The sequence below is a fragment of the Ursus arctos genome, unplaced genomic scaffold (genome assembly GCF_023065955.2).
Source record: "Ursus arctos isolate Adak ecotype North America unplaced genomic scaffold, UrsArc2.0 scaffold_6, whole genome shotgun sequence".
NCBI classification, from domain to species: Eukaryota; Metazoa; Chordata; class Mammalia; order Carnivora; family Ursidae; genus Ursus; species Ursus arctos.
In genome coordinates this window covers 49051437-49075744 of record NW_026623078.1, presented here as the reverse complement: position 1 = coordinate 49075744, position 24308 = coordinate 49051437, and the positions used below count along the sequence as shown (strand labels likewise).

The window sequence follows — 24308 nt, the reverse complement described above, 5'->3', positions numbered from 1 at the left end:
GCAAGTCAGAGGACTATGGAAAGTCCTCCAGCTGTAGTCACAATGGTGTCCCGTGATTGCGCTTCTCAGTTCCCTGCTTGATCGTCAGCCCTGAAAGTAACATAGTTTTTGTCCCACCGATTGTGGCTTCTGGACACTATTTCTCAGAGAACAGAGTGAACTCACCACCCAGTAGTTGCTTCCCAGCATTGAGCTTGCTGGCAGCCCTGCCAGTTTTATTTTGCCCATTCATTCCTCAAGCCGTCTTTTTCAGACTATTCTTTGACAGTTATGTATTTATGACTCTAGCAGAAGGACACAAAAACCACAGCAGCCAGAAGTAGGGCACAAATGTCCAGAGGGGCTACTGATTATCAAAAGATATGATGTGCTGGGGGTCTCCTGGGAAAAGCCTCTCTCCCAGACAATAATTCAGGCTTAAAAATGAAATACTATAGGCAAATCTATGGATAAAACTAGGATGTGGGTATAAATCGTGAACGACAATTGTTAGGGATTAGGAAGAGAGTTGCTAAGATGTATTGGAGTGTTTGTTTCTTGAAAAGACCCTTCTACATGTACAGACTTTTAAAAAAATATGTCCTTCAAAATATATTTTTGAATATTATTGCATTTAGTTATCTTAATTAAGGGTTTCTGTTGTTGCTTTAAGAAATATTGGGCAAGTACGCTAACCCCTTCCTCCAACGAGGTTACTATCCTGTTGTGTGGCTCCTTGGCTGGCTATCACTAAGGCAATAGACTGACCTGCTGACGGTGTGTTCTGCTGGCAAAATACCTAAGGGGAAACAACTGTCACCTCTTGAGGCTAAGCTTACAAACAGTCCTATTAAAGCCCACTAAGACACATCTAAATGTTAGCTACAAGACACCCTCAATGTTAGAATTCCACTATGTGCTACAGACCTCTTTCACCAAAAGGTAAGACTGTGCGATTGGTGAAAAAGGCTTCAGAAGGAAGTTTCCTAAACTTGTTCCCCATAAGGGTTTAAAACAGGAGTCAGCAAATGTAACCAGCATGCCAAATCTGACCTGCTGCTTACTGTTGTTGTTTTTTTTTCAATTTCGGGTTTCATTGAAACATAGCTACGCTCATTTGTCTAGTATTGTCTATGATAGCTTTGCACTACAAGATCATAGTTAAGTAGAGGGGCCATATGGCTTGAAAACCTAAAATATTTACTATTTGGACCTTTAAGGAAAAGCTTGCCAATCTTGGTTTAGAAGATGAATGGGAAGAAGACAGTCCCGGGCAAATTAAAATAGCACTGGTGATTCAAAAGTGGTCTGCTGACTCCGTAACTTAGTAAGTCCCAAGCACATGTGATGGGACAATTTAGTTCCAAAGGCTCTGACCCATATAGGTCACTTGTGAGCCTAAGGCATGACACTTCAGTTCAGATTTGTGTGTCCCGGTGTGCCAAGCTGATTTCCTTAGAAAGCTCATGCACCAAATATGCTATGGGTCCTTCTGGGTCAGATCACGACCCGGTTGGCAATAGGAAGGCATTGAGGCAGAAACTATTTGTGCCTAGTTGGCAACCTCTAGTAAGCTGGAAAAAGAGGCCGGATGCAAACTGAAGTCCTTCTTCATGCTTTCAGGAATGAAGAATAAGTGAGATAAGATGTCAGCCACGATAAGTCACAACAAACCTCGGTGTTTGGGTACAATGCTCCCAGAACGAACCTTAAAAGTGCAGTTGCGTTATTTGGGTTACCGGTGGTAGCAGAGAAGTCAGGATAAGAATACCATTATTTACATGTATAGAGATCCAACCAACACTCAAGCCAAACTTCACTGTGATCTGAAGCCATAAGGCGTTATGGGATAAATATCGCCTCATGACTGTAGGCAAAGTCCTGCCATCCAATGAATATGGAAAGATTCCATTCTAGTTGTCACAGTCAGTCTTTTTACTTTAAACTATTCCTCTTCTCCTATATGGAAAAAATAATAAAAACCAGCTAAGAAAGAGCCTTCCTAAAGAGATATAGGAAGAAGGGGAGTCAAAGCCTACTCACATTCACAAGGTGACATGATGTGATTCCCTAATATCAAAGGGAATATTTTGATACTTCTGCCCAGGCTGACATGTATCTCTACATAACTACCGTACATACAGAGGACTCTAAAGCTCCCCAGTCACAATGGAATTCCACCTAGGAGAATGCAAGCAAATACAAAAGACAGCCCTTTCCCTTTACTAAAAAAAAAATAATAATTTATAAATTCTAATAAGACTCCAAAGAACTCCCAGGTGTGCTGTAGAAATTATGTGAATGTTGGAACCACAAGGCTCTCCACGCCAACAATATACTGGGATAAATGAAATTTAAACCAATTTTGTGATGTGCTTGACCAACTAATGCAAATATCTAGGCGCTGAAAGAAAAACACGGGATACATAAAAACCCAGCAGTAACGATTCAGACAATAACCTGTGATTAGCACGTCTATACTGCACGGGACATTAATGATGGAAGAAAGCCCACGCTGGAGACACGGCGCAGACACAATTACGCTAAATGGGTATATCAGGTCTATTATTTTTATAACCGGAGCTGCAGATGAGCACAAAACTGTCCCCACTCTGGCCATGGCACCCCAGCTATCACTTTATAGAGAGGCAATAGGGCCGGCGACATAAAAATATCTAAGTACATTTGCGCAGATAACATAAAGAAGTCCCACAAGCATTTCTACCATCTCCCTTTATTTTAGAATGAAACATGAACCTGATGAGGGTTGGGAAGTTGGCAAGAACTCCACTACTAAAATAAGCTAGGACTTTCTTATTTTTATGTAAGAGGACATCTTGTTCCTCAGCATGACCACACAAGAAATTCCGACAAAACGTTATACACATTCATTTCAACTTTTTCTGCTTTAGAGTTGCTGAGAGTTAGGGTAAACGGATGCACTTAGAATGATCATATATCTATTCCCTCACTTAATAAAGCCTATTTAAAATATTGCCCTAATTAATGATTACCAGAACACAGCAGTGTTCATAATCCCTGTAATTCAATTGCCAGTAGTTTGTGTAATAAATCAGGAAAAGGTTAAAATATTTTTTATGCCAGAATAGAACATATCAATCTATTTTATTTGATTACCTTGTGTAATGAGGCTTTTTCAAGTCTAGATTACCTTACTCATTATAATTATGACAGATATTTTTGCTTAAAATGGGAAAGATTAAAAAATGTCAGCAATCTAGTCGAGACTGTTCTAGGATGTTTTTTCCTCCTTTGTACATTTTGGGACATGAGCAATGACATTAGGCTCTCCTTCCAAGAGCAGAGAAGAGAATAACATGGTTCCCATGAAAAGCAGATTAGGCGAATGGCATCTGGACAACATTCATTTTATTCACTGATTTGAAAATTAAATAAAATCATATATAATATTTTCTAATTCCAAAGTTAAATTCTACTCTTCCAAAAGAATCTTTTTTTTAAATTTATTTATTTGACAGAGATAGAGACAACCAGTGAGAGAGGGAACACAAGCAGGGGGAGTGGGAGAGGAAGAAGCAGGCTCATAGCGGAGGAGCCTGATGTGGGGCTCGATCCCACAACACCAGGATCACGCCCTGAGCCTAAGGCAGACGCTTAACGACTGAGCCACCCAGGCACCCCATTCTTCCAAAAGAATCTTAAAAATTACTAGAGCACAATAATATCCTTCTATAGGTGGTGACATTCCCTTCTTAGTGAATGCAAGCTGAATTCAACTAATAAAGAAGTTCATATTTTTTTTTAATATTTTATTTATTTATTCGACAGAGATAGAGACAGCCAGCGAGAGAGGGAACACAAGCAGGGGGAGTGGGAGAGGAAGAAGCAGGCTCATAGCGGAGGAGCCCGATGTGGGGCTCGATCCCATAATGCCGGGATCACGCCCTGAGCCGAAGGCAGACGCTCAACCGCTGTGCCACCCAGGCGCCCCAAGAAGTTCATATTTTTAACAAATAATTTCATCAATAAAGAATAACACAAAGGCATTCTATGCCATCTTTCTTCCCCTTTTCTAGAATAACCTATGTTCTGGGCATAAGAGAAATCTCCCTCCCTCAACTTTTTAGGGATCATTCTTGCCTAAGGCCCCCTTTTGCCTCCATTGAGTTCCAACAGCCCCCTACCTCCATGTGAAATCTGTAATCCTGGGAGTCAGCTTTAGTTATGAACAGAATGGCATTCCTATGTTCTGCTCTTCCAAGGGGTTTCTCTGAAATGAAATAAGGTCACTCCAACCATTAACAGCCCCACAAACCTCATGCAGGATAAAAGGGACTTGGGTCTCCTTTAAATCATAAGGCAGAACACAGAATGGAGGTGACAATCATACAGGAAGAAAGCAGGAGGGAGTGAGAGAATTCTGGCCATTAGAAGTGGAGGCAGGACTTTCCTTGGGACTCTGCAGAACTGTACCTTGAAAAACTTAAAAATATTACTCCCACAAGCATGGCCAGAAATAAAAAGTCTAACAATATAATGTATTGGTGGGGGGTGGGGAACAACTAGGACTCTCATAGCTTGCTGGTGGGTATCTAGCAAAGTTAGACATATACCTATCATATGACACAGCAATTCTACTTCTAGAAAAGAAAAGAAACGCATGTGTCCCCCAAAAGATTTGCACAAAATGTTCACAAGAGCCTTATTTATTATACCTAAAACTGGAAACAACCCAAATGGCCATCAACAGGAGAATGGATAAAGACGTTGTGGTCTGCTGATACAAAAGAAAAGTCTCTGTCATAGAAAGGGACGAACTACATGTACCAACATGGATGAATCATAGTACCATACCGTTTAGTGCAAGAAGCCAGACTCAAGAGTACGTACTGCATGATTTCATTTATAGGAAATTCAAGAACAGGCATAACCAAACCGTGGTGATAAAAATCAGCATTAATAGTTAGCTTTGGTGGAGTCAGAGGTTGATCTGAAAGGGAAGTTTCCTAGGTAACCAGAATGTTCTTGATCTGGGCGATGGTTACACAGGGGTGCACATTTGCCAAATATATTGAGCTATATACTTAAGATCTGTGCATTTCGTTACTGAATGCTAATTATATCTCAGTAAAACACTGTTAACATGAAAAACGTGTTACTTCCAAAAATCAATTATATAAAGTACAAGCAATATACGCATAAATAATTCTCAAGTCCTTGTGCCAATGTGAACAAAGAAAGTGGAAAGAACTTTATATCTGGAAGAGAACATTTTGCAACTTATCAAAATATGTGAAGTAGCATTTTTTTTGGTAAGAGAAAAATACGCATACATCCTTTATAGGACTTTCTGCTATGAATTGTTATGGGCATGCCGGATGAACCCTCAGGATTATTTCTATTCTAGATGACTCCAAAATATAGTAAGAAATTCATTTCCTGGTTGAATTATTTTACAAAGTTACTGCCTCCAAAATGCTCGTAGACCTTTTTGAGCCCAAGTTTGTTTTCTTGAAAAGAGTGTTTCAGACTTATTATAATAGAGTTGCATGTGAGTTTCAAAATTTATACACAAACCACAAATAGGCTGACATAGTTCACAACAATTTAGTAAGGCTAGCAATTATTATAATAATTTGGCTAAAAGTTCATTAAGAAGCATAATTATGAAGTAAAGATAACTATTAATCTGAATAAAATTTTGCTAATTAGTTTGGCAATAAGTTTCATCCTATAATTTTACATCACTTTAGTGTTATATTTTTCTATGAATATATTAATAAAAGGAAATTGTAAATGAAGATGTATTTACTAAGAAAAGGATAGTTAATATTACTTTTCATTTTATTCCCACAAAAGTGTAGCAACCCGTGTCCATCAAAATAGCCTTCATAGAACTTCCGCTGTTGAAAAGATCACATGGAGAGGAAGAAGGAATGCATTCAGAGTAACAAAAGAAGGACTAATAATTTTCTGCATCCTGTTTTTATCAGTAAGTGATGCTATCTAAGTATAGCCAACTTGACTACTAAAGAAATACCTAATCAGAATGCCTAGAACAAAGGATAGCACGTGCACATTTGCAGTATTGCAATAATATCTTCCTGAAGACTACATATTAGCTCCAAGCAAAATTAATAAAATTATTATTTAGGTCATAAAAAGCCATAAAGAAATTGTTATATGGAAATAACCACATGAAAATATTTTATGGTTTTTATCATGTAGATTAAGGGTCAGAGACTTTTTTGGGTAGAGGGTCAGATGTTTAATATTTTAGGCTTTGCAGGCACATACAGCCTCTGTTGCATAGTCAGTTAACGATGTAAAGGACATTCTTAGCCTGAGGTCTGTACATGAACAGGTGGCAGGCTGGATTTGGCCTGCGGGCCACAGATTATTGGTCCCTTACTGATATAGATCACTAATAACCATAACTGTACCATAAAAATGCTAGGGAAATTATTTTAAAAGTTCAAATCTTTTATTTTTACAATCACCAAAATAGGTCCTCCCCAAATAAAAGTTCCGTTCCTCTTTGATAGCACCTACGCCAGAGCCAAAGGCATACCTCAGGTCTCAGTCCTCACCAATATAAAGGAGAGCAGCCTTCCCTTTTCTCCCTTCCTGATTACTCACTCAAACCCACGTATTCCTCAAGGTTTAGGTCTAGAGCCTTCCTCATGACTGACATGTCCTAGCCATTTCTCCCTTTTCTTAACTCCTTTACATCTGCTATGCTAAGCCTTTATAGCACTCTGCATCCTGTCAGTGACAGAATCCTTTGTAAAAGTAAGATACTTTTAGCAAATAATTTAGAACCCCATTATATATTGTTTGCTATACTAAATTTCTTATGGGTTAGTTTAAAGTTAATATTTAAGCAGAATGTAAGATCCTCATGGTCAAAAACTGACTTCTTTTATCCTTTCTTGCATTTTTCCCCTCTCATTCCCTTTCTTTCCTCCCTTTCTCCCTTCTTTCCATTCTTCTTTTCTATAGATTAGAAAGTATTCCACATTTTTAGAGATGTCTAGATAAGGCGTTGTATTTATTTCAAAGATAGAAATAGGGGTTGGAGAGTTAGAGAATGTTCTATGGGAAAGAGGGCATTTCAGTTCATCCTTGCAGAACATGCAAGAGGTGGAAAGAGGAGAATTCAAGGCAGAGGAATGGTATGATTAATGATATGAAGAAAGTCCAGTGTGGGATGCGTAAAGAACCGCTCTTTTTGGTCAGACTAGAGGACGATGGAGGAGAATGGTGGGAAACCATGGCATGGAGAACTACAAGGCCCAAGAAACTAAGCCGTTTGGGCTAGATTCTATTAGCACTGGGGAACAACTGAAGGTCTGGAGGCAGAGGGTTTATTTGAATTGAGCTGGGCTTCCAGAAGATTGATGATATGGTAGGTATAATGGAAAGCTGAACTAGAGAAAAGATAGGGGACAAAGAAATGAAGGATTCATCAAAAGCGACAGAATGTAGAATCAGTGGAGCTTTACCGTTTGTTAGATGTAGGTCGCAGGGAAGAGGAAGGAAGGCAAAGTGTCAGTGACACTGTGATACCTGGCAGCAGGGAGTACAATGCTGTCATTAATAGAAACAATAGAGAAGGAGTGGCAAGTGTGACAGAGATGATGACTGAACGTCTTTCAGGCTGGAGTGTCTGTTGTAGAGTAAATTTTTAATAATAGTTTACTGATCTACAGTTGTACTGCTGAAGATAATAGTGCCTTTTTTTCCCTCACAGATAATAATACTAGATCTTAGAATGGCATGCTTAATTGTATGTTTTAATTGTAAATAATATTACAACTTTGTTCTCAACAGAGTAAAACATAGTTATTATATGAGATTCTCTCTACATCGTGAGGGTTGGGAGGGGAAGATAGACTTTAATAAATTGAGTTGAGGAAACTCAGAGTCTGAGACGCCAAAGGATCTCATTGTTGAGGTCTCATATTTACTTAGTGGCAGAACAAAGACCAGAACCTGTTCTCCTGATAGCCGTGGTGTATTAGTTTCTTATCTGAAGGGAGAAGGCAAAACACAGAGCCTTGGAAAGTTCAGATGTGGTACCATTCTATGCTCGCACTTCGAAGTGTTTTGGTAAGTATACTTGCAGGACGAGGAAGGATATATTCCCTTGTCTGCCATTTGTGGTTTAGAAGATATAGCATTCTCTTTAATATGAAATAGAAACTCCCATCAAGTAAATGTTTCCTGATGCCCTGTTCTTTTACTTAATTGTTTTCTTTCATTATTTTTACTTCACAAGAATTAAAACAATACAGTTATATAACTTACTCTATCCACCTAGTCCTAGCTTTCTCTTAGAGGTAACCATGGTTAGTGGACAATAAAGATCCTTTCAGACGTCAGTGAAGCAAACATAAGCTCTCTCTTTGCCTTTCCACATCCATTTCCAGAAGTGTCTCATAAAACCTTCCCACTCTTCCCCTGACCGCCAGCTGGAAATGGACAGTCAAGGCAACACTGAGAGCCAGCGTGCTGAAGAGTCTATCCGCCGGGACCCCGGATGACTATGAGGAGCAAGCTCTCCTGGAGACTGGATGGCAAATGAGCAAGGAATAACTCCCTATTATGTTGAACCACTGGAATTGTAGGGCTTATTCACTTCAGCAGCTAGCACAACCTTCGTTAGATCAGAGGATCTCTTTGTTGTGGCTGGAGTGAACTGGACAGTGTCGGACTATTTTTGGCGTGCAAAAATGATGCTATAGAGAAGTTTAAGGACAATCTTCTCTGTCCTCCCTGGCTTGGCTCTTCTTGTTATATCTACTTCAGGTTAAACTCAGACGCTCCAGGAATGATGATGTTCTTGACAATGCCTTGTTTCGTATGTTAATCAGGAGAATACAGAATAAATCCTTTGAATTTGACTGTATCATATAAAGCAGGCAGAATATTTTTTTAAAGGTGAGATAAAGAGCTATCTAAAAGTAAAAAGCCATGCTTCCCTTTCTGGAATTTCTTTCCATTCCTGAAAATGCAAAGCAGACCAGCCACCAACATATAGATTCTTGTATAGAGGCAACATGGATATTGTCAAGATAAACCAGTTCTGTTAATGTGATTGCACATCTTCTGGAAAAAAATGCATATATGTATTTCTCTGCCGACCTCCTAAAAGCTTAGAATCAAGTCATTTCCGATGGCATCCACGTATTTTAGTAGGCTACAGTGAAACCCAAAACCTTACAGAGGAATAAACCTTTCTTCAGATCTAAGGAATTTCAGTGGTTGAAGAAAGTTCAAGCCAGATCCATTGCAGTTTAAATCCAATTTCTTTTTTCTTGGAGAAGAGTATATTATCGAGAATAAATGTGCTTCAAAACAGTTCTCAGGTATTCTGTTTTTTATAGAGTCCAAGATGTATAGAATCTAAAAGTTCCTCCTTAAAAATAATTCAGTTACTCTTGTTGCCTCAAGATGAAGTGCGAACTTCTTTTTTTTTTTTTTTAAGATTTTATTTATTTATTTGACCGAGATAGAGACAGCCAGCGAGAGAGGGAACACAAGCAGGGGGAGTGGGAGAGGAAGAAGCAGGCTCATAACAGAGGAGCCTGATGTGGGGCTCGATCCCAGAACGCCGGGATCACGCCCTGAGCCGAAGGCAGACGCTTAACCGCTGTGCCACCCAGGCGCCCCTGAAGTGCGAACTTCTAAACATGGTGTATATATTCTTCTTGTACAGGCTCTTGTTTACCTCCGACCGCTCTGCAGCTTGCGTTCTGGGCACCAGCCACTCTGAACCCCTTCAGTTTCCTCAGGGTGCTGTGCTCGCTTTACCTCCGGCCTTTGCAGGAACCGTTCTCACTGCCCGATGCCCTGTGAACTCCTTTTCCTTAGTTTACTTCTGTTCGGTCCTCAAGTCTCTGCTTCGATGTGATTTCTTCCATGTAGCCTATCCTGACCGCTCTCCCAGGCCACGTTAGGCGAGCTTCCTGTCTCTGCCGTCCACACGTTATCAGAACACTTCGCACGTTATAGTATAATTGAAGTTCAGTGGCTGGTGTCCTTTAGATTGGAGTCTTGATAAGGTTAGGGTGAATCATTAAATGATGCTAACCCTAGCACCTAATATGAAGCATAGTAGGTGGTCAGAAATATTAAGCGAAGGTTGCTGCATCTAGAATAGCTCTCATCTGGTGTGCTAGTCCACCACAACATATAGAAGCTCATGGTACCGACCCACCAACCACAGGACACTTATCTGGAATAGTCTTATTCCCCAGAATTACTTCAGAAGAACTGAAGAGGTCAAAGAGTTGAGCATAAAGCACGGTTTTCCTTTGCGCAGTGGTCAAATTCATGCGCCGGAGCTCCTTTCTCTTAAGCTCTAACTTACTGAAATAGGGTAATAGAGACCGACTCTGTAAATGATCCAAAAGGATATAAACACGATTCAAAAAAACAAACCTCTCTCTGATTTTGATAATGGAAGCTTGCCGATCTGTTCCTTCTAATCTGGAAATGCAGGACAAACACTCCAGCAGCGGCAGACCAGACCCTGCTCCTGTGCCCAGCCGTCGCTGCTCAGCAGCATACACGTCGATTTGAGAATTCCCCTCTGAACTAACATTTGACTTGCTCCAGTGTCTCTGTGCTTGTGCACTTTGCCCTCTCTCAGAGGTGGTTGTTGACATTAATCTCCCTGTCCCCAGTCTTAAATGGGATCTTGTATTTATAATCATGATCTTCCACTATCACCTTCTTGCCTCAAGCTTCTCTTTTGTCTTATTAAAATCAGTGTCAAACCAAGCCGTCCTCCACACGGCCAGGTCTGAGCTGCTGCCATTCCCACCGCCATTGTCAGCGCTCCCGCTGACTCAAGGACCCAGGACTTGGTTCTCAAACACTAGTGCTTCCAGACGATTTAGGGCATTGAAGTATGGGAGAGGGCTCCGTGGGAAGAGGGAATGCTTACCTATTATTATTTCTCTGGCATACAAGAGTATAGCAGAACATAGAGACTTTAAGAAAATGGCAGCATGGCAGCTGGGATTTTTCTCAAGTCACAGACTGATGTAGAAATAGAGAAGCCCTCAGCCCCACACCCTCGGTTCACCAGTGCATTCTCTGCTATGGGACCGGATGAAGAACGCTTCTGCAAGGGGTGTTGGCTGGGGCTAGCCTACCAAAAAGTAGTGTTGAGAGTCTTTAGGACAACAGAGGGAAGCAGGGATGCTTTTGGTTTATTCACACTAACATTACATATGCAAATGCCCAGCAACCCATGGCTACTTTCTTACCTTGTGTGACTGGTAATACTGGAAGCCACCGATTCCACCTTGCTCCTCTGCAGTCCAGAGCACCAAACGCAGAGTCCTCTTTGGTCGTAGCCCTGGGAAAAATCATAAAGTAAGTGATCCTTCAGTTGATTTTAAATTTTTTAAAAATGGCAAGGCCCCTCATCTGCATTCTGGAGGCAGGAGGACATCAGAGGCACACATATTCATCTCCTGCTGATGCGATTCCGAGTGTGGCTGACACAGCAAGAAGCGCCCTCAGGGCTGATCTCCAGGGCAGGTTAATGGAGAAAGGGGTTGTGCAAATGCTGCCTTCAGGCCAGGAAGTGAGAGCCTCTAATCATACCCTGAACTGACGACGTGCCCAGCAGGACCCCGTGGATGGCCAAGGTCAGTGGAATGTTAGATTGCACATAGAAGATGCAGTTAGCAGGACTCTAGGCAGATCAGGCGGTCTTCCAATGATTAACTGAAACCCAGTCATTTGGCTCAACTTCCAGATAAGGTGTGTAGGGGATGGCCTCTTAGTCTCAATCCACAAGGATAGCTAGCTGCCCACGCTATCCTCGGTGATGTCATGGCTACGAAGCAGAGGTGATGTTGACGGCTACCCATGGTCATTCTCCTCTACTATTTGGAAATATGAGCTTATTCACTTAAGGTCAATGAAAACAAATGGAAGGCAGATGACATTTTACATACCTCATTACTTTACAAACAGCTTGATGACAATTTCATTGACTTGGGAAATACAATGTTGTATCTTGGAAGTTATTAAAGTTGTTCCCAGATCTGGCACATCTTGAACCATTTTTGAGTGAGTAGGTTAACCTACTGAACTCAAAACCATTTTGAGTTCAGTAGGTTAACTGCAAGGAAGTCTGTTTCTCAAACTTAAGAAAATGGGAACACAAAACGCTAAAAGTCCCATTTTGTGACCAAGAATTAATACCTGTTGTGATTTGGACCTTATAATGTCATTTCAGAGAAATAACAGTGACAGAAAAACAAGAAACTGGGCTTGAATCTTATTAAGAGGATCCATCCTCCTGCCTCACCACAGGGAGCCCCAGGGAAGGACCCTGAGTGGCTCTGAGATGGACCCACTACAAATCTCAAGTGTAAGCACATGAGGGCTGCCACCTGGGCACATGGCCTTCAAGGGAGCAGGCTGGTCAACTGCAGTCTGGAGGGGACATGCTCCTGGGGAACAGAGCGCGGACCTGCCTCCTCCCAGCACCAGCAAGGATTCTCCTTTTGTAGGCCTCGTGCTAAGAAGCTGAACAGGGGCTATGTTTTCCACTAAATTGAATATTGCTGTGAAGCCACTTTACACGTGAGCATTTTAACTTAATTAAAAGAGCACAGGTATAGGACGGAGGCTGACCCGAGTTCCCACTAAAGCCATAAAGCAAGAAATTTCTATATCGAATTGTTCAGAAAATCCTATTCATGCTTTCTCCTAAGTCCATCTGGAACCCAGCTTCTCACCTCTGCTAGCACTTTGGTAGAAACCCCACTGTCTGCCTGGGCTGCTGTCACCCCCTAACTGCTCTCTCTGCAGCAGTCTCTCACCCCTGCAGCCAGAGGACCTTTGTAAGAGTGAAACTGGATCATGTCATTTGTCTGTTCAAAACCTCCCATAGCCAGAATGTAAGCTTCCAGAAGGCAGGGGTTTATGCTTCTTGGTTCCCTGTGATGCCCCTAGTGCCCAGCCTATTTGGCACACATTAGGTGCCCAATAAATAGGTACCGAATGAATAAATGAATCCAAAGCTTGGTACATTGCTTAGAATAAAATTCAAAGCCCTCCATCACTTTCTTAGCCTCATCTCCTAAAACTCCAGCTAGCTCACTCCCAGGCAAGCTGTTACAGTTGAAAAAGGTAGACAGGGGCTCCTGGGCGGCTCAGTCGTTAAGTGTCTGCCTTCAGCTCAGGTCATGACCCCAGGGTCCTGGGATCGGGCCCCATGTTGGGCTCCCTGCTCAGCAGGGAGTCTGCTTCTCCCATTACCCCTGCCCCATCCCCCCCCCCCCCGCTTGTGTGTTCTCTCTCCCTCACTTGCTCTCTCAAATAAATAAGTAAAGTCTTTAAAAAAAAAAAAGGGCATGCAGAGCTGGTGAGCCCTGCAAACATTAGGCACTAGCTGTGTGACAAATGGGAAACTGATTTACCTGAAATTCAGCCTCCTTATCTGAAAAGCAGAGAGAATATTATTTACTTATTCTGTAACTATCTCATGGGATTATTGTGAGGATTAAATGAGATGTGATAATGTGGCATGTGATAGACATTTAATAAATAAACTATGAAACTACATAATGGATAGCCAGCCACAGAGCAATTTTACCCCTAGAGAGAAGGGGTATCTAAACACTCAGATAGAAAGTTCTTTCATAGGCTTTTAGGTGCTGCTGACAAGGAATCCTGACGTGCCCACTGCCTGCTCCAGAGTCAAACTAGCTGCTCACATTCAAAGCACAAAGTTGTTGTGGGAAGACGTCTACTTAGTATATCTAAAAAATCACAATTTTTGGTTTCTTTAAAAGAAACGTGCTAATGCCGATTTAAATCAAATGACATTTTGCTTGCAACATAGAAGAAATCAGAAAGGATAAAGTACTGCAAATGAAGATTCTGAACTCTTTTTACCCATAAAAAGGAAAATAATGTACTTCCTTTTTACATCATTTCTGCACTTCCCAGCAAAACAGTACCAAATTATTAAAATGATGGAATTCTCTCAATAAGGGTAAAGGCACAGTTAGCACAGGTTAGAAAAAAAATCGTTTTTTAAAAGCAAATGCCCTGAATATCCCTATAGATTTGGTGCCCCACCTGCAAATCATTATCGTCCAGGATGAGTCTCCTTCACATTTCAAATCAGCCAGATGGCCAATGATGTTATGTTAAGATAATAAAGAAGTAATCACTTCGAAACGAGGAATGCTAAGGCCTCCGAACAACAACAGTGTAGCTGTTGGTGCATAGCTGTCTCTAAAAAGACAAACGGAGCCTCCTTCAAGGCCTTGAGAAGCTCATTCCCGTCAGCACGGAACACCAGTGCCTGTCCCACGTCCAAGGTGAAGGGCCAGAGAGAGGGGTTAGGAAAGCGGTGGTCAAGCAAATGCTTGGCTGATCTCTGAGGTCTCTACTCTGATATTCTGGTTGTCTCTAAACCGAAGACAAATGCACGGGACTTCATTCAATGATTAGACCCTCAACCTAGCGTGGGGTTCGGGGCCCCCAAGCCACCTGAGTCTGCAGACGGGCAGTGTGGGGCACAGAAAGATGCTGGCCCTGAATTCGAGGAAGTGTTATTTGATTTCCTGCTCTGCCTCTTCTGGCTCTGTGACTTCGGGCTAGTTACCTAATCTCCCTGGGCCTCAGTTTCTTCATCTCTACAATAAAGAAAATGCTCATTGCCTCATGGGATTTTTTTTTTTTTAAGACTTTATCTTATTATTTATTTGAGAGAGAGAGGGAGCATGGGGCGAGGGGCACAGGGAGAGGGACAGGCAGACTCCCCGCTGAGCAGGGAGAAGGAGGCAGGACTCAATCCCAGCACCCCGAGATCATGACTTGAATCGAAGGCAGACGTTTGACCCACTGAGCCACCAGGCGCCCCGCCTTATGGGATTGTTAAGAAAATTAAATGAAGTGAGGCAAATACATATTAAGCACAATCCGTGGCACATAGTAGGTTTTCAAGAATTGTTAGTTAGCTTCTTTCTCTATCATCCCATACAACTTCTCAGTCTGTGCCAGTAATCACCAGCGAGATCTTGTGGGAAAGCCAGGAAAGAGGCGTAGTCCTCATTCCTCATCCTTAGGAACCGAAGAATATCTTTGTTTATTCAGAGTGTGTACTCAGCCAAGGGAAAAGTACAAATTTCATCTAACTTTGTAGAAAAACGCATACCACCTCTTTCAGTATGGAATGCCTCCTCATCCCAACATAGAGCATATCCACATCCAAGTAAATCGAAACAGGTTCTTCACTTTTTAAAAGTGAAGGCCAATCAGAATTGCTAGTTTCTGAATAAAGTCAAAGGGCTGGATAAATCTGAAAACTGAATCAAGCTGATGTAAGAATATCTATATTTACCATTTTTAAATGATACAGTTTATTGTGTATCTCAAATCCAAACTAGATTTAAAAGCTAAGAAAGAATTCGAAGTATATAAAATAGCAACAGCAATAATAAAGCAAAATCACCAATAGCAACACAACACAGTGATAGGAGGCCAAACACAGGGCTTTCATTTTGCAGGAGAACTGGGGTAAACGAATAGCTCAGTAGCGATGCTGACTCACAACACTGGCTCTGGCTCCAGCTACACAGCACTGGGCCCTGGCAAGCACCGGAAAGAAAGTCTTAGAAATGGAGGTGAGAGGGACGACTCTGGCTCAGCTGTCCAGGGGTCAGGTCTCATTGAGCTTTTGTCAGAAGACAGGCAATTAATTCCCCGCTGGATGTATAGAAACGTCTCAGGGGTCTCTCGCCCTCCTGGGATTTCTATTAAGAACTCCAGATAGTGCAGCACACATTTTAAAGCATATGGTTTTCCTCTTTAAAAAACATAAACTGCTGATAATGTGTCAGAATTTTGTTTTGTTTATGAAATATGATACACATGCATTTCGCTTTCATTTTACTGAGGAAAGTAATAATGCTAATGGGAAAACAGTACCTAGGAGAAAAGGTCAAAACAATGTGGTTGGACTTTGTTTTTCATTATTATCAAACTTAAAGATGAGAAGGCTGAGAGGTGACTTTCATTAAACTGATAAACTGAAAAGGTCAGTTGATTGTCCTACACTTGCACCAAGGGGTCAAAGCAAAATAAACTCACATTAATCCTGCCTTGTAGATAGCTTTCCCAAATCACGAATTCTAACGAATGCTATTTGTTAACAATGTGTATTGACCCAAATGCTCATTTACTGTTCAGTTTCAGTCCCTCCAGAATTGTGAGCACTGTTCTCCCTTCTGTGACCTAACTTTGCAGAGAAAAGACAACTTTCTCTTACCGTAAATACTGTATACTTACTTTCCATATAAATGCACTAGTTCATAAATACACTTTTTGGCCAGCTCTCATTTATCAATAGTTCAGAAGAGTGCCTATACTTAGAGATTTCTATTCCTGCAATAAACCTGATTAATGTAATATCTGAGGTATAAAATAAATAATGAAATATTAGCAACAAAATTGAAGGAGAAGAGGCAGCAAGTAAGTGTAGTGGTTGGACACATGGTTTTGGGGTCAAGACCTATTTCTACCTTGGACAAGTTACATAATTTGTCATAAGGTATATAAGCACATTATCATTGTGTGGTTTTTTTTTAATAGTAGGCATGGTTGGACATATCAATTATTTTAGTGAAATAAATTGTAACTACTTTTTAGAATTAGGCAGGAACAGAAAGTCACTTTGAAGATCTTTTGTTCTTGAAAGTATTGCTTGGTATCTTAGTTATATAAATATAAAGCAATTAGGCACTTTGGGGGGGCACTGGGACAGGGCAATAAATTGGGTTTTTTAAAAAAATTTATTTAAATTCGGGGCACCTGGGTGGCACAGCGGTTAAGCATCTGCCTTCGGCTCAGGGCGTGATCCCGGCGTTATGGGATCGAGCCCCACATCAGGCTCTTCCGCTATGAGCCTGCTTCTTCCTCTCCCACTCTCCCTGCTTGTGTTCCCTCTCTCGCTGGCTGTCTCTATCTCTGTCGAATAAATAAATAAAATCTTTAAAAAATTTTATTTAAATTCAATTTAATTAACATATACTGTATTGTTAGTTTCAGAGGTAGAATTTAGTGATTTAATCAGTTGCATATAACACCCAGTGCTCATTATTTCAAGTGCCCTCCTTAATGTCCATCACCCAATTACCCCATCCCACTATCTATTTACAAATGCACCAAAAACCATAAGATATCTAGGAATAAACCTAACTAAGGAGATGAAGGTTCTGTACTCTGAAAACTGTAGAACACTTTGAAAGAAATTGAGGAATACACAAAGAAATAGAAAAACACTACATGCTCATGGATTGGAAGAATAAATATTGTTAAAATTTTTATGCTACCCAAAGCAATCTAGGGATCAGTGCAATCCCTATCAAAATACCATCAGCATTTTTCACAGAGCTGGGACAAACAATCCTAAAATTTGTATGGACCAGAAAAGACCTCAAATAGCCAAAGTAATATTGAAAAAGAAAACTGAAGCTAGAGGCATCACAGTTCCGGACCTCAAGCTTTATTACAAAGCTGTAGTCATTGATATAGCATGGTACTGGCACAAAAACAGACACATAGATCAATGGAATAGAAAAGGGAACACAGAAGTGGACCCTCAACTCTGTGGTCAACTAATCTTCGACAAAGCAGGAAAGAATATCCAATGGAAAAAAGACAGTCTCTTCAACAAATGGTGCGGGGAACATTGGACAGCCACATGCAGAAGAACGAAACTGGACCACTTTCTCACACCATACACAAAAATAGACTCAAAATGGATGACAGACCTAAATGTGAGACAGGAATCCATCAAAATCCTAGAGGAGAACACAGGCAGCAACCTCTGTGACTCGGCTGCATCGACTTCTTCCTAGACACATCTCCAAAGGCAAGGGAAACAAAAGCAAAAGTGAACTTTGGGGACTTCATCAAGATAAAAGGCTTCTGCACAGCAAAGGGAACAGTCAACAGAACTAAAAGGCAGCCTATGGACTGGGAGAAGATATTTGCACGTGACATATCAAAGGGCGAGTATCCAAAATCTATAAATAATTTCTCAAACTCAACACCCAAAAAGTAAATTGGCTTTTATACTCCATCTTGTAAGCTTCTACCTCTGAGTTATCAGGAGGAACAAACTGGACATTGGGCAGGAGGCAAATCAGTGTGTAAGAGGAGTCCAGGGCCTTCTAGGAGGAAAGCCCCAGTGTCCTCACCCGCACCTCCTTGGATTGGGAGCTGGGGATGAGAGGCCTGTTGGGTCAGGGCGACAATGACTAAGGTCCCGGGACAGAGAAAGTCCTGGAACAATTGAAATAAAGTGACCCTGATGACGGGAGGAGTCTGGGCTGTTACTGGGGCTTAGCACCGTCACCCAAGGTTCTAGGGGAAGGGCTAATTTCAGCCTCGCATGTGGCCAACCCCGGAAGCTCCTCCAGATCCAGCTACCCTGGCACAGAGGTTATGATTTAGGGAGTAACAGCTGAGGAGAGAGAGCTGTCATCTTGTTACCCCAAATCAGCACCACTGTGACTCAGGGGTACAAATAGTGCCATGCCGTGGCCAGATGGAACAGCAGTCACAGGTGGACCTAACTACAGGTTTCTGGGGGAGGACTGACCTATTCGGCCTCAGTAAAGTCCCAGGATTCATGGACAATCTGCAAGCAGTGGGAGGGACCTCAAGGGGAGATAACAGACTCCTTGCTAATAAGAACTATGGCGGTTTGAATGATTAACTGTAAAGGAGATTAAAGAGATGTGAACATATTTATAACCTGTGTTTGTGGAACAGGTCATAACAGTTATTAATTTCCATAATTCAAACGGAAGAGTCCTACCTCATTATAATGATTAGGATTCTTTTAGCCAGGAAAATCACCATTAATCATTGCTGAAGCAGAAACACCATGACTACCAGTGCGTGAGGCCATTTTTGGCCCTAACCGGTTTCCCACTCCCATCCACCGCTTCTGCCTCTCATCCTAAGCTCCGGTGACATCACATTTCCCATCCACCCCTGAAGACATGCCATGCTATCTCAGGTGTTTGGTCTTTTGTATATCCTTTTCTTCCTATCTAGAATGCCACCTCATTTTTTCCATCTGGCAAACTCCTATTCGCTCAACAAAGCCCATCTCTAATATTACTTTCTCTGGGAATGCTCCCCTAACTCTAGGGCAAAGTTGGCTACTCCTTTCTCAATGTTCCTCTCGAACTTCATATTACCACTCTTTTCATTTTCTTTCTTTTTTTTTTTTTTAAGATTTTATTTATTTATGTGACAGAGAGACAGCCAGTGAGAGAGGGAACACAGCAGGGGGAGTGGGAGAGGAAGAAGCAGGCTCCTAGCGGAGGAGCCTGATGTGGGACTCGATCCCGATACGCCAGGATCACGCCCTGAGCCGAAGGCAGACGCTTTAACGACTGCGCTACCCAGGCGCCCCCACTCTTTTCATTTTCAACCACACTTAAATGTAGTTCTCCCCACAGACCATTAATTTCCTGAGACTGACTCATTTCTCCTTTTCCTCATCCTGGTCCAGGACCTGACAGTCAACAAACGGTGAATAAATGTTTATTGAATGAATGAATGAATGAATGAATGAATGAATGCCTACATACATTAATGTAAGTATAAATAAATTTAATTTAAATTTCATTTAATCTAGAGCGTATTAGTGCCTCCTGACTTTAGGAAGTTGGTAAGATATGCTCTTTTTTGTGGAACCAAAGCCCAGATAACACAAGTGAAACCACTCCAGTAGCCTAGAGACTTAGACGTGCTTCAGCGTCAACGTTTGCTTCAGCTGCTATCACATTGACTTTTGCAGCATGGGTCTGGTGAAATGGAGTACAACAGCTCTTGTTGATCAAGTCATGAAATAAATACATTATAGTCAATAGAAATCTTTCCATCAGCTAACTGTTTTAAATTATAGGTATTTGTATTTTGAACTCCAAGAGTTCTCCCTAATTTTTTACTTAGATATTTTTTTCTGATTGTAAAAACAATATATATTCTTTTTAAAACTGAAAACTGGGGCGCCTTGGTTAAGCATCCGACTTTGGCTCAGGTCATGATCTCAGGGTCCTGGGACCGAGCCCCATGTTGGGCTCTGCACTCAGCAGGCAGTCTGCTTGTCCCTCTCCCTCTGCCACTCCCCCTGCTCATGCTCTTTCTCTCTCTCTTTCTCCCTCTCAAATAAATAAATAAAATCTGAAAAAAAAAAACACTGAAAACTAAGGAAAACAATAAAAAATTGGAAACAAAAACAATCTCTAAGCTTATTGCTATACTTCCTTATAAATTCTGTATGCAAATATGTATATACATACATATAAAAGTGATATTTTATATATAGTTTTATACTACTTTTTCCATTCAAAATTATGGCATATATGGCCTTTATCTACTATAATTAATAATCTTCAAGAAAATGATTCTTAATTGTTTCAGCTATTCTCTTATTATTGGACATTTAAGGTTTATAGCCTTAGGACAAGTTCTTAAAAGAAGAAATTTCAAGTCTAAATAGTATAAATGTTTTTAAGGCTCTTGAAAAATGTCATTAATGTCCTACAGATATGTTACCAATTTATACTCCCACCAGCAGTATGTAAGAATATTCACTTCTACTACTGTGGAATTTTATTCTATCTCCTTTGTTTTGATATGCGTCAATACGTTATATCTATTTTTCAATACTACACTCTAGTCATTTTCAGCCAAAATGATTACACACACACACACACACACACACACACACACACACATTCAACCTGTAGTATTTTGTACTTTGATTGAGACGAATGTTAAGTTTATTTCTGCTGCCTGACTAGAGTTAAAATATGTGAATTTGTTTTTCTTATTTAAATTGTCTGGTAGTAGGTCTTTCCATCAGTATATTTCCAAGATTATGTTAGTATCACGTAGGGATCATAAGTCTGATGTAGCTGGCATCTTTAAACATACTATTTCTTCTTCCCTATCATTATTTAGAGTGTTTTTATCTGCAAGGAGAAATTGAGAAGCCTGGCTAATGATAAGATTTGAACTCTGAATCACATTTCTGTTAAGAGATCTACCCTACAAAAACATCCAATGGGGAAGAGTTAAACGCATAGTACAATATCTAAGAAAATGATGGTAAATCAAGTACAAGTACCAAGACTTCTCTTAACAAATTCACATTCATCAGTATGGTTCTTTAAACTTTATTTCTCGTGAAGATGGTAACGTGTGAGAAGAATGAATCTGTTTATACTTGAATCGGCGATTATCAGAAAGTAATACAGCTCCAACATGCAACGGAGATGAGGACATTTCTGGGATCCGCTTTCAATAGCAAACAGCAGACATGGAGCACGAGTTGTTTATAACGCAGGGCCCTCATTAAGCTTCTGGGAACTCTTTCAAGTGTTCCTTTTTAGGGTTATGGTGGACAGATTTTATCTTCATTTTTCAAGATGTTCTCTGTGTATAAAATTAGTTTGAGGTCACCTAAACTTGTTTTTGACCAATAATTAACCATAACTTTTATTCTTGGTTTCATTTAAGTTTAGGTTTTCAGGCCATAACACATTTGAGAGCATCAATACATTTTTTGAAATTAGTTTTGAACAACAACAAAACCCTCATCTTCTTGAGCACTACTCCACTCTTGGCTCCCAAAGTGATCAGCCAATGTCTCTGCTAAAGGAAAATCTCACCACGGAAAAAACAAGACCATCAAAACGTCCCCTCCTTTCCATTCCCACTGCACTGTGGCTACCATACTTTAAGCCCTTTCAATCACTGCAATCGCCGACTGTTTCCTCCCATTCTCTCTGTAAAACTGCCACCAGATTCATCTTTCTACATTACTGCTCTGAACATGTCACTGGCTTCATGAAAATCTTTAATCACTCCTTACCGTCTACGCAGTAGTCTGCCTCCGAACTCGTTTTGAACATGCGTCTCTATCAGTAACACAGTTTTGAGCATGCATTCATACATACGTATATTTATGTGTAAATGACACATACACAATACTGTCAATACACTTAATATATTAATTAGTAAAATGTATTTCCTTTTTTAGATAAAGAATACTTTCCTGTACCCAAATGATGATCCTATGGCGTGCCGGGCTTCAGAGGCCACTGGTCTATAACCTAGAGTCCACCGGCATTAATTAGCATGGCATTTGAGGCTTTACACAGACGAGTTCCAATCTGCCCTTCCAGACTTGGCTCCAACTACTCCCCTTTCCAAAGCCTCAATTCCAGGTAAATCAGTCTCTTCATTTTCTTCCCATCTCTGTACTTTTCCTCAGACCCTTTATCCTGTCCCGTTTGCCCTTCCTTTTTCTCTTGACTTACCTATATCCCAACCATCTTTTAAAACCCAGTTCCAATTCCTCCTGTTCCACTCTCTCCTTCCTCTGAACTTCAACACTTCTATTTTCTGTTTCACCTATTTGGCAATTAATCACAATTAATGTACTTTCTGCTTTGGGTTTCCACACACAGCTCCTGGTAAATCAAAAGGCTCTATACATATTTGTTGATGACTGGATTAGCACACCTAATGGAAATAGTTGTAAGTTGCAATAAGACAGATATAGATTAGATCTATAAAAAGAACGTTTGGACGGAGAATATTTTTAAACATTAAATCAGTTACCAGTTACATTTGCCTAAGGGAAAGTAAAGCCTGGAAATAATTCTGGGCTTAGGCAGGTGGGGGACATGGAAGGAGGCCAGAATCTTTGAATCTCCGTTAGAGCTAGAATATTATAATTGATGCCTCTGCAGATACTGAACATATCCACAGGGACATGGGACTGGCATTTTCTCAAGAGAAGTGTTTGGCCTTCCAAGAGACGCGCTGTTTATCTCAAACATTTTTATTCCTCGGTTATGGAAAGTGTGAGACACATTTGTATTCTCCAGATAAAAGAAAACGCAGAGCAAACTCAGGGGTGTTTGCATGAAATTTCAATGCTTCAAAATTTACGAACCTTACACTACTAAGGTAATCAATTATTTGACCTTATGGAGCTTTTGCTTTTCTAGGTCATTGTGTCACATCTTATGTATAAAAGCTGTTAGGGTAAGAAAGAAATTTTATATAGTCTGTTTAAAGTATTTACGGGAGCTTGTCAAAATTTATTTCAGATCTCAGGGGACTGTCACCTTAGAAAGACTCCCCAGGTTTATCTGCTGCTCTCCTAGGGCTGAGCTTACAGGGTGTGTTTGGTGTCCGAGAACACTCCACTTCTGAAATGAAACCAAAGCCATGCAGTTATATGCTGAGTGTGGGAAGGAATGTGATGCCTCCATTCTCAGAACTTTTCCCAGGACCCCTGTCCTCAAACCTTAAAATCAAACTACTAGTTTTTTTTTTTTTCCCCACTGTGTAGACACTTACGCTTCAAGAACATTATTTCCTATGATATTCTAACTTATTTATATTTAATTTCCATGTTTAACACTTATTAAAACATGTCATTGCTGTCCATCTTTTGATACACAAGCATAGATTTAAGAATTATATTCTATAAAAGAAGAAACTAAAATTCCGTAATAGAAGTGAATATACAAATCAACAAATATTCAATTGGACTAACTGTGCAGAAATCAAAAGGATTAAATGACATAATCAAAGCCACTCAAAATATCAGACTCATTCATTCAATAACTTTCCCTGGTCCAGGAACTGAGGGATTTAGGACTGAGGAGCCCAGTCATGATCTTTGGACTCATGAAACTCACAGTCTAGAAGACAAAGACAGTAAGATACTCCCACGTTATTCTTATCACCATTGCCATCACTATCATCATTGTTTTAGCACTTGGAATTCATCTAAAAAACCTGATCTTTTAAAAATGAAGTTATCATTTCTCTGGATGGAGAATGAAGTCGATCCAGAGAGAAAGAGAGAGAGAGCGAGAGACTTGAACTGGGTTCAAAATAGAACTGGGCGGTAAGACAGAAGGGTAATGAAGGCAAGAACTACAGGAGAGCAATCACATCGTGGTACAGCATTTACAGCGTCACCCATGTGACTTTAGAGATGGACAACACTCAGTGCAAGCTGGGGGAGAGCGGACCAAGGTTTACTGGGCACTCGGTACTGTAGCAGACACTGTGCTAAGATGTTTCCAGATAATATTCCATATCATTTTAGAAACATTACCCTGTTTAATTCTGTGAAGCAAGTAATACTGCCTTCCCCTTTTACAAATAAAGAAACTTAATTTCTATACCTGAAATTAAGTCACTTGCCCAATACTACGCAACTAGAAAATGGCAGAGCTGGGATTCTAATTGCT

At 40.6% G+C, this 24308-nt stretch overlaps 1 protein-coding gene across 13 annotated transcripts in view; it reads right to left on the bottom strand.

Annotated features, from left to right (window-relative positions):
• CPQ (carboxypeptidase Q) overlaps positions 1–24308 on the bottom strand; it is a 440125-nt gene that overhangs the window by 93431 nt on the left and 322386 nt on the right. For all 13 annotated transcript variants that reach the window (XM_057308086.1, XM_057308090.1, XM_057308083.1 and 10 more), the window contains one exon: positions 11241–11332. In XM_057308086.1, the coding sequence (XP_057164069.1) occupies positions 11241–11332 (92 nt within the window). The remainder of the gene's footprint in view (positions 1–11240; positions 11333–24308) is intronic.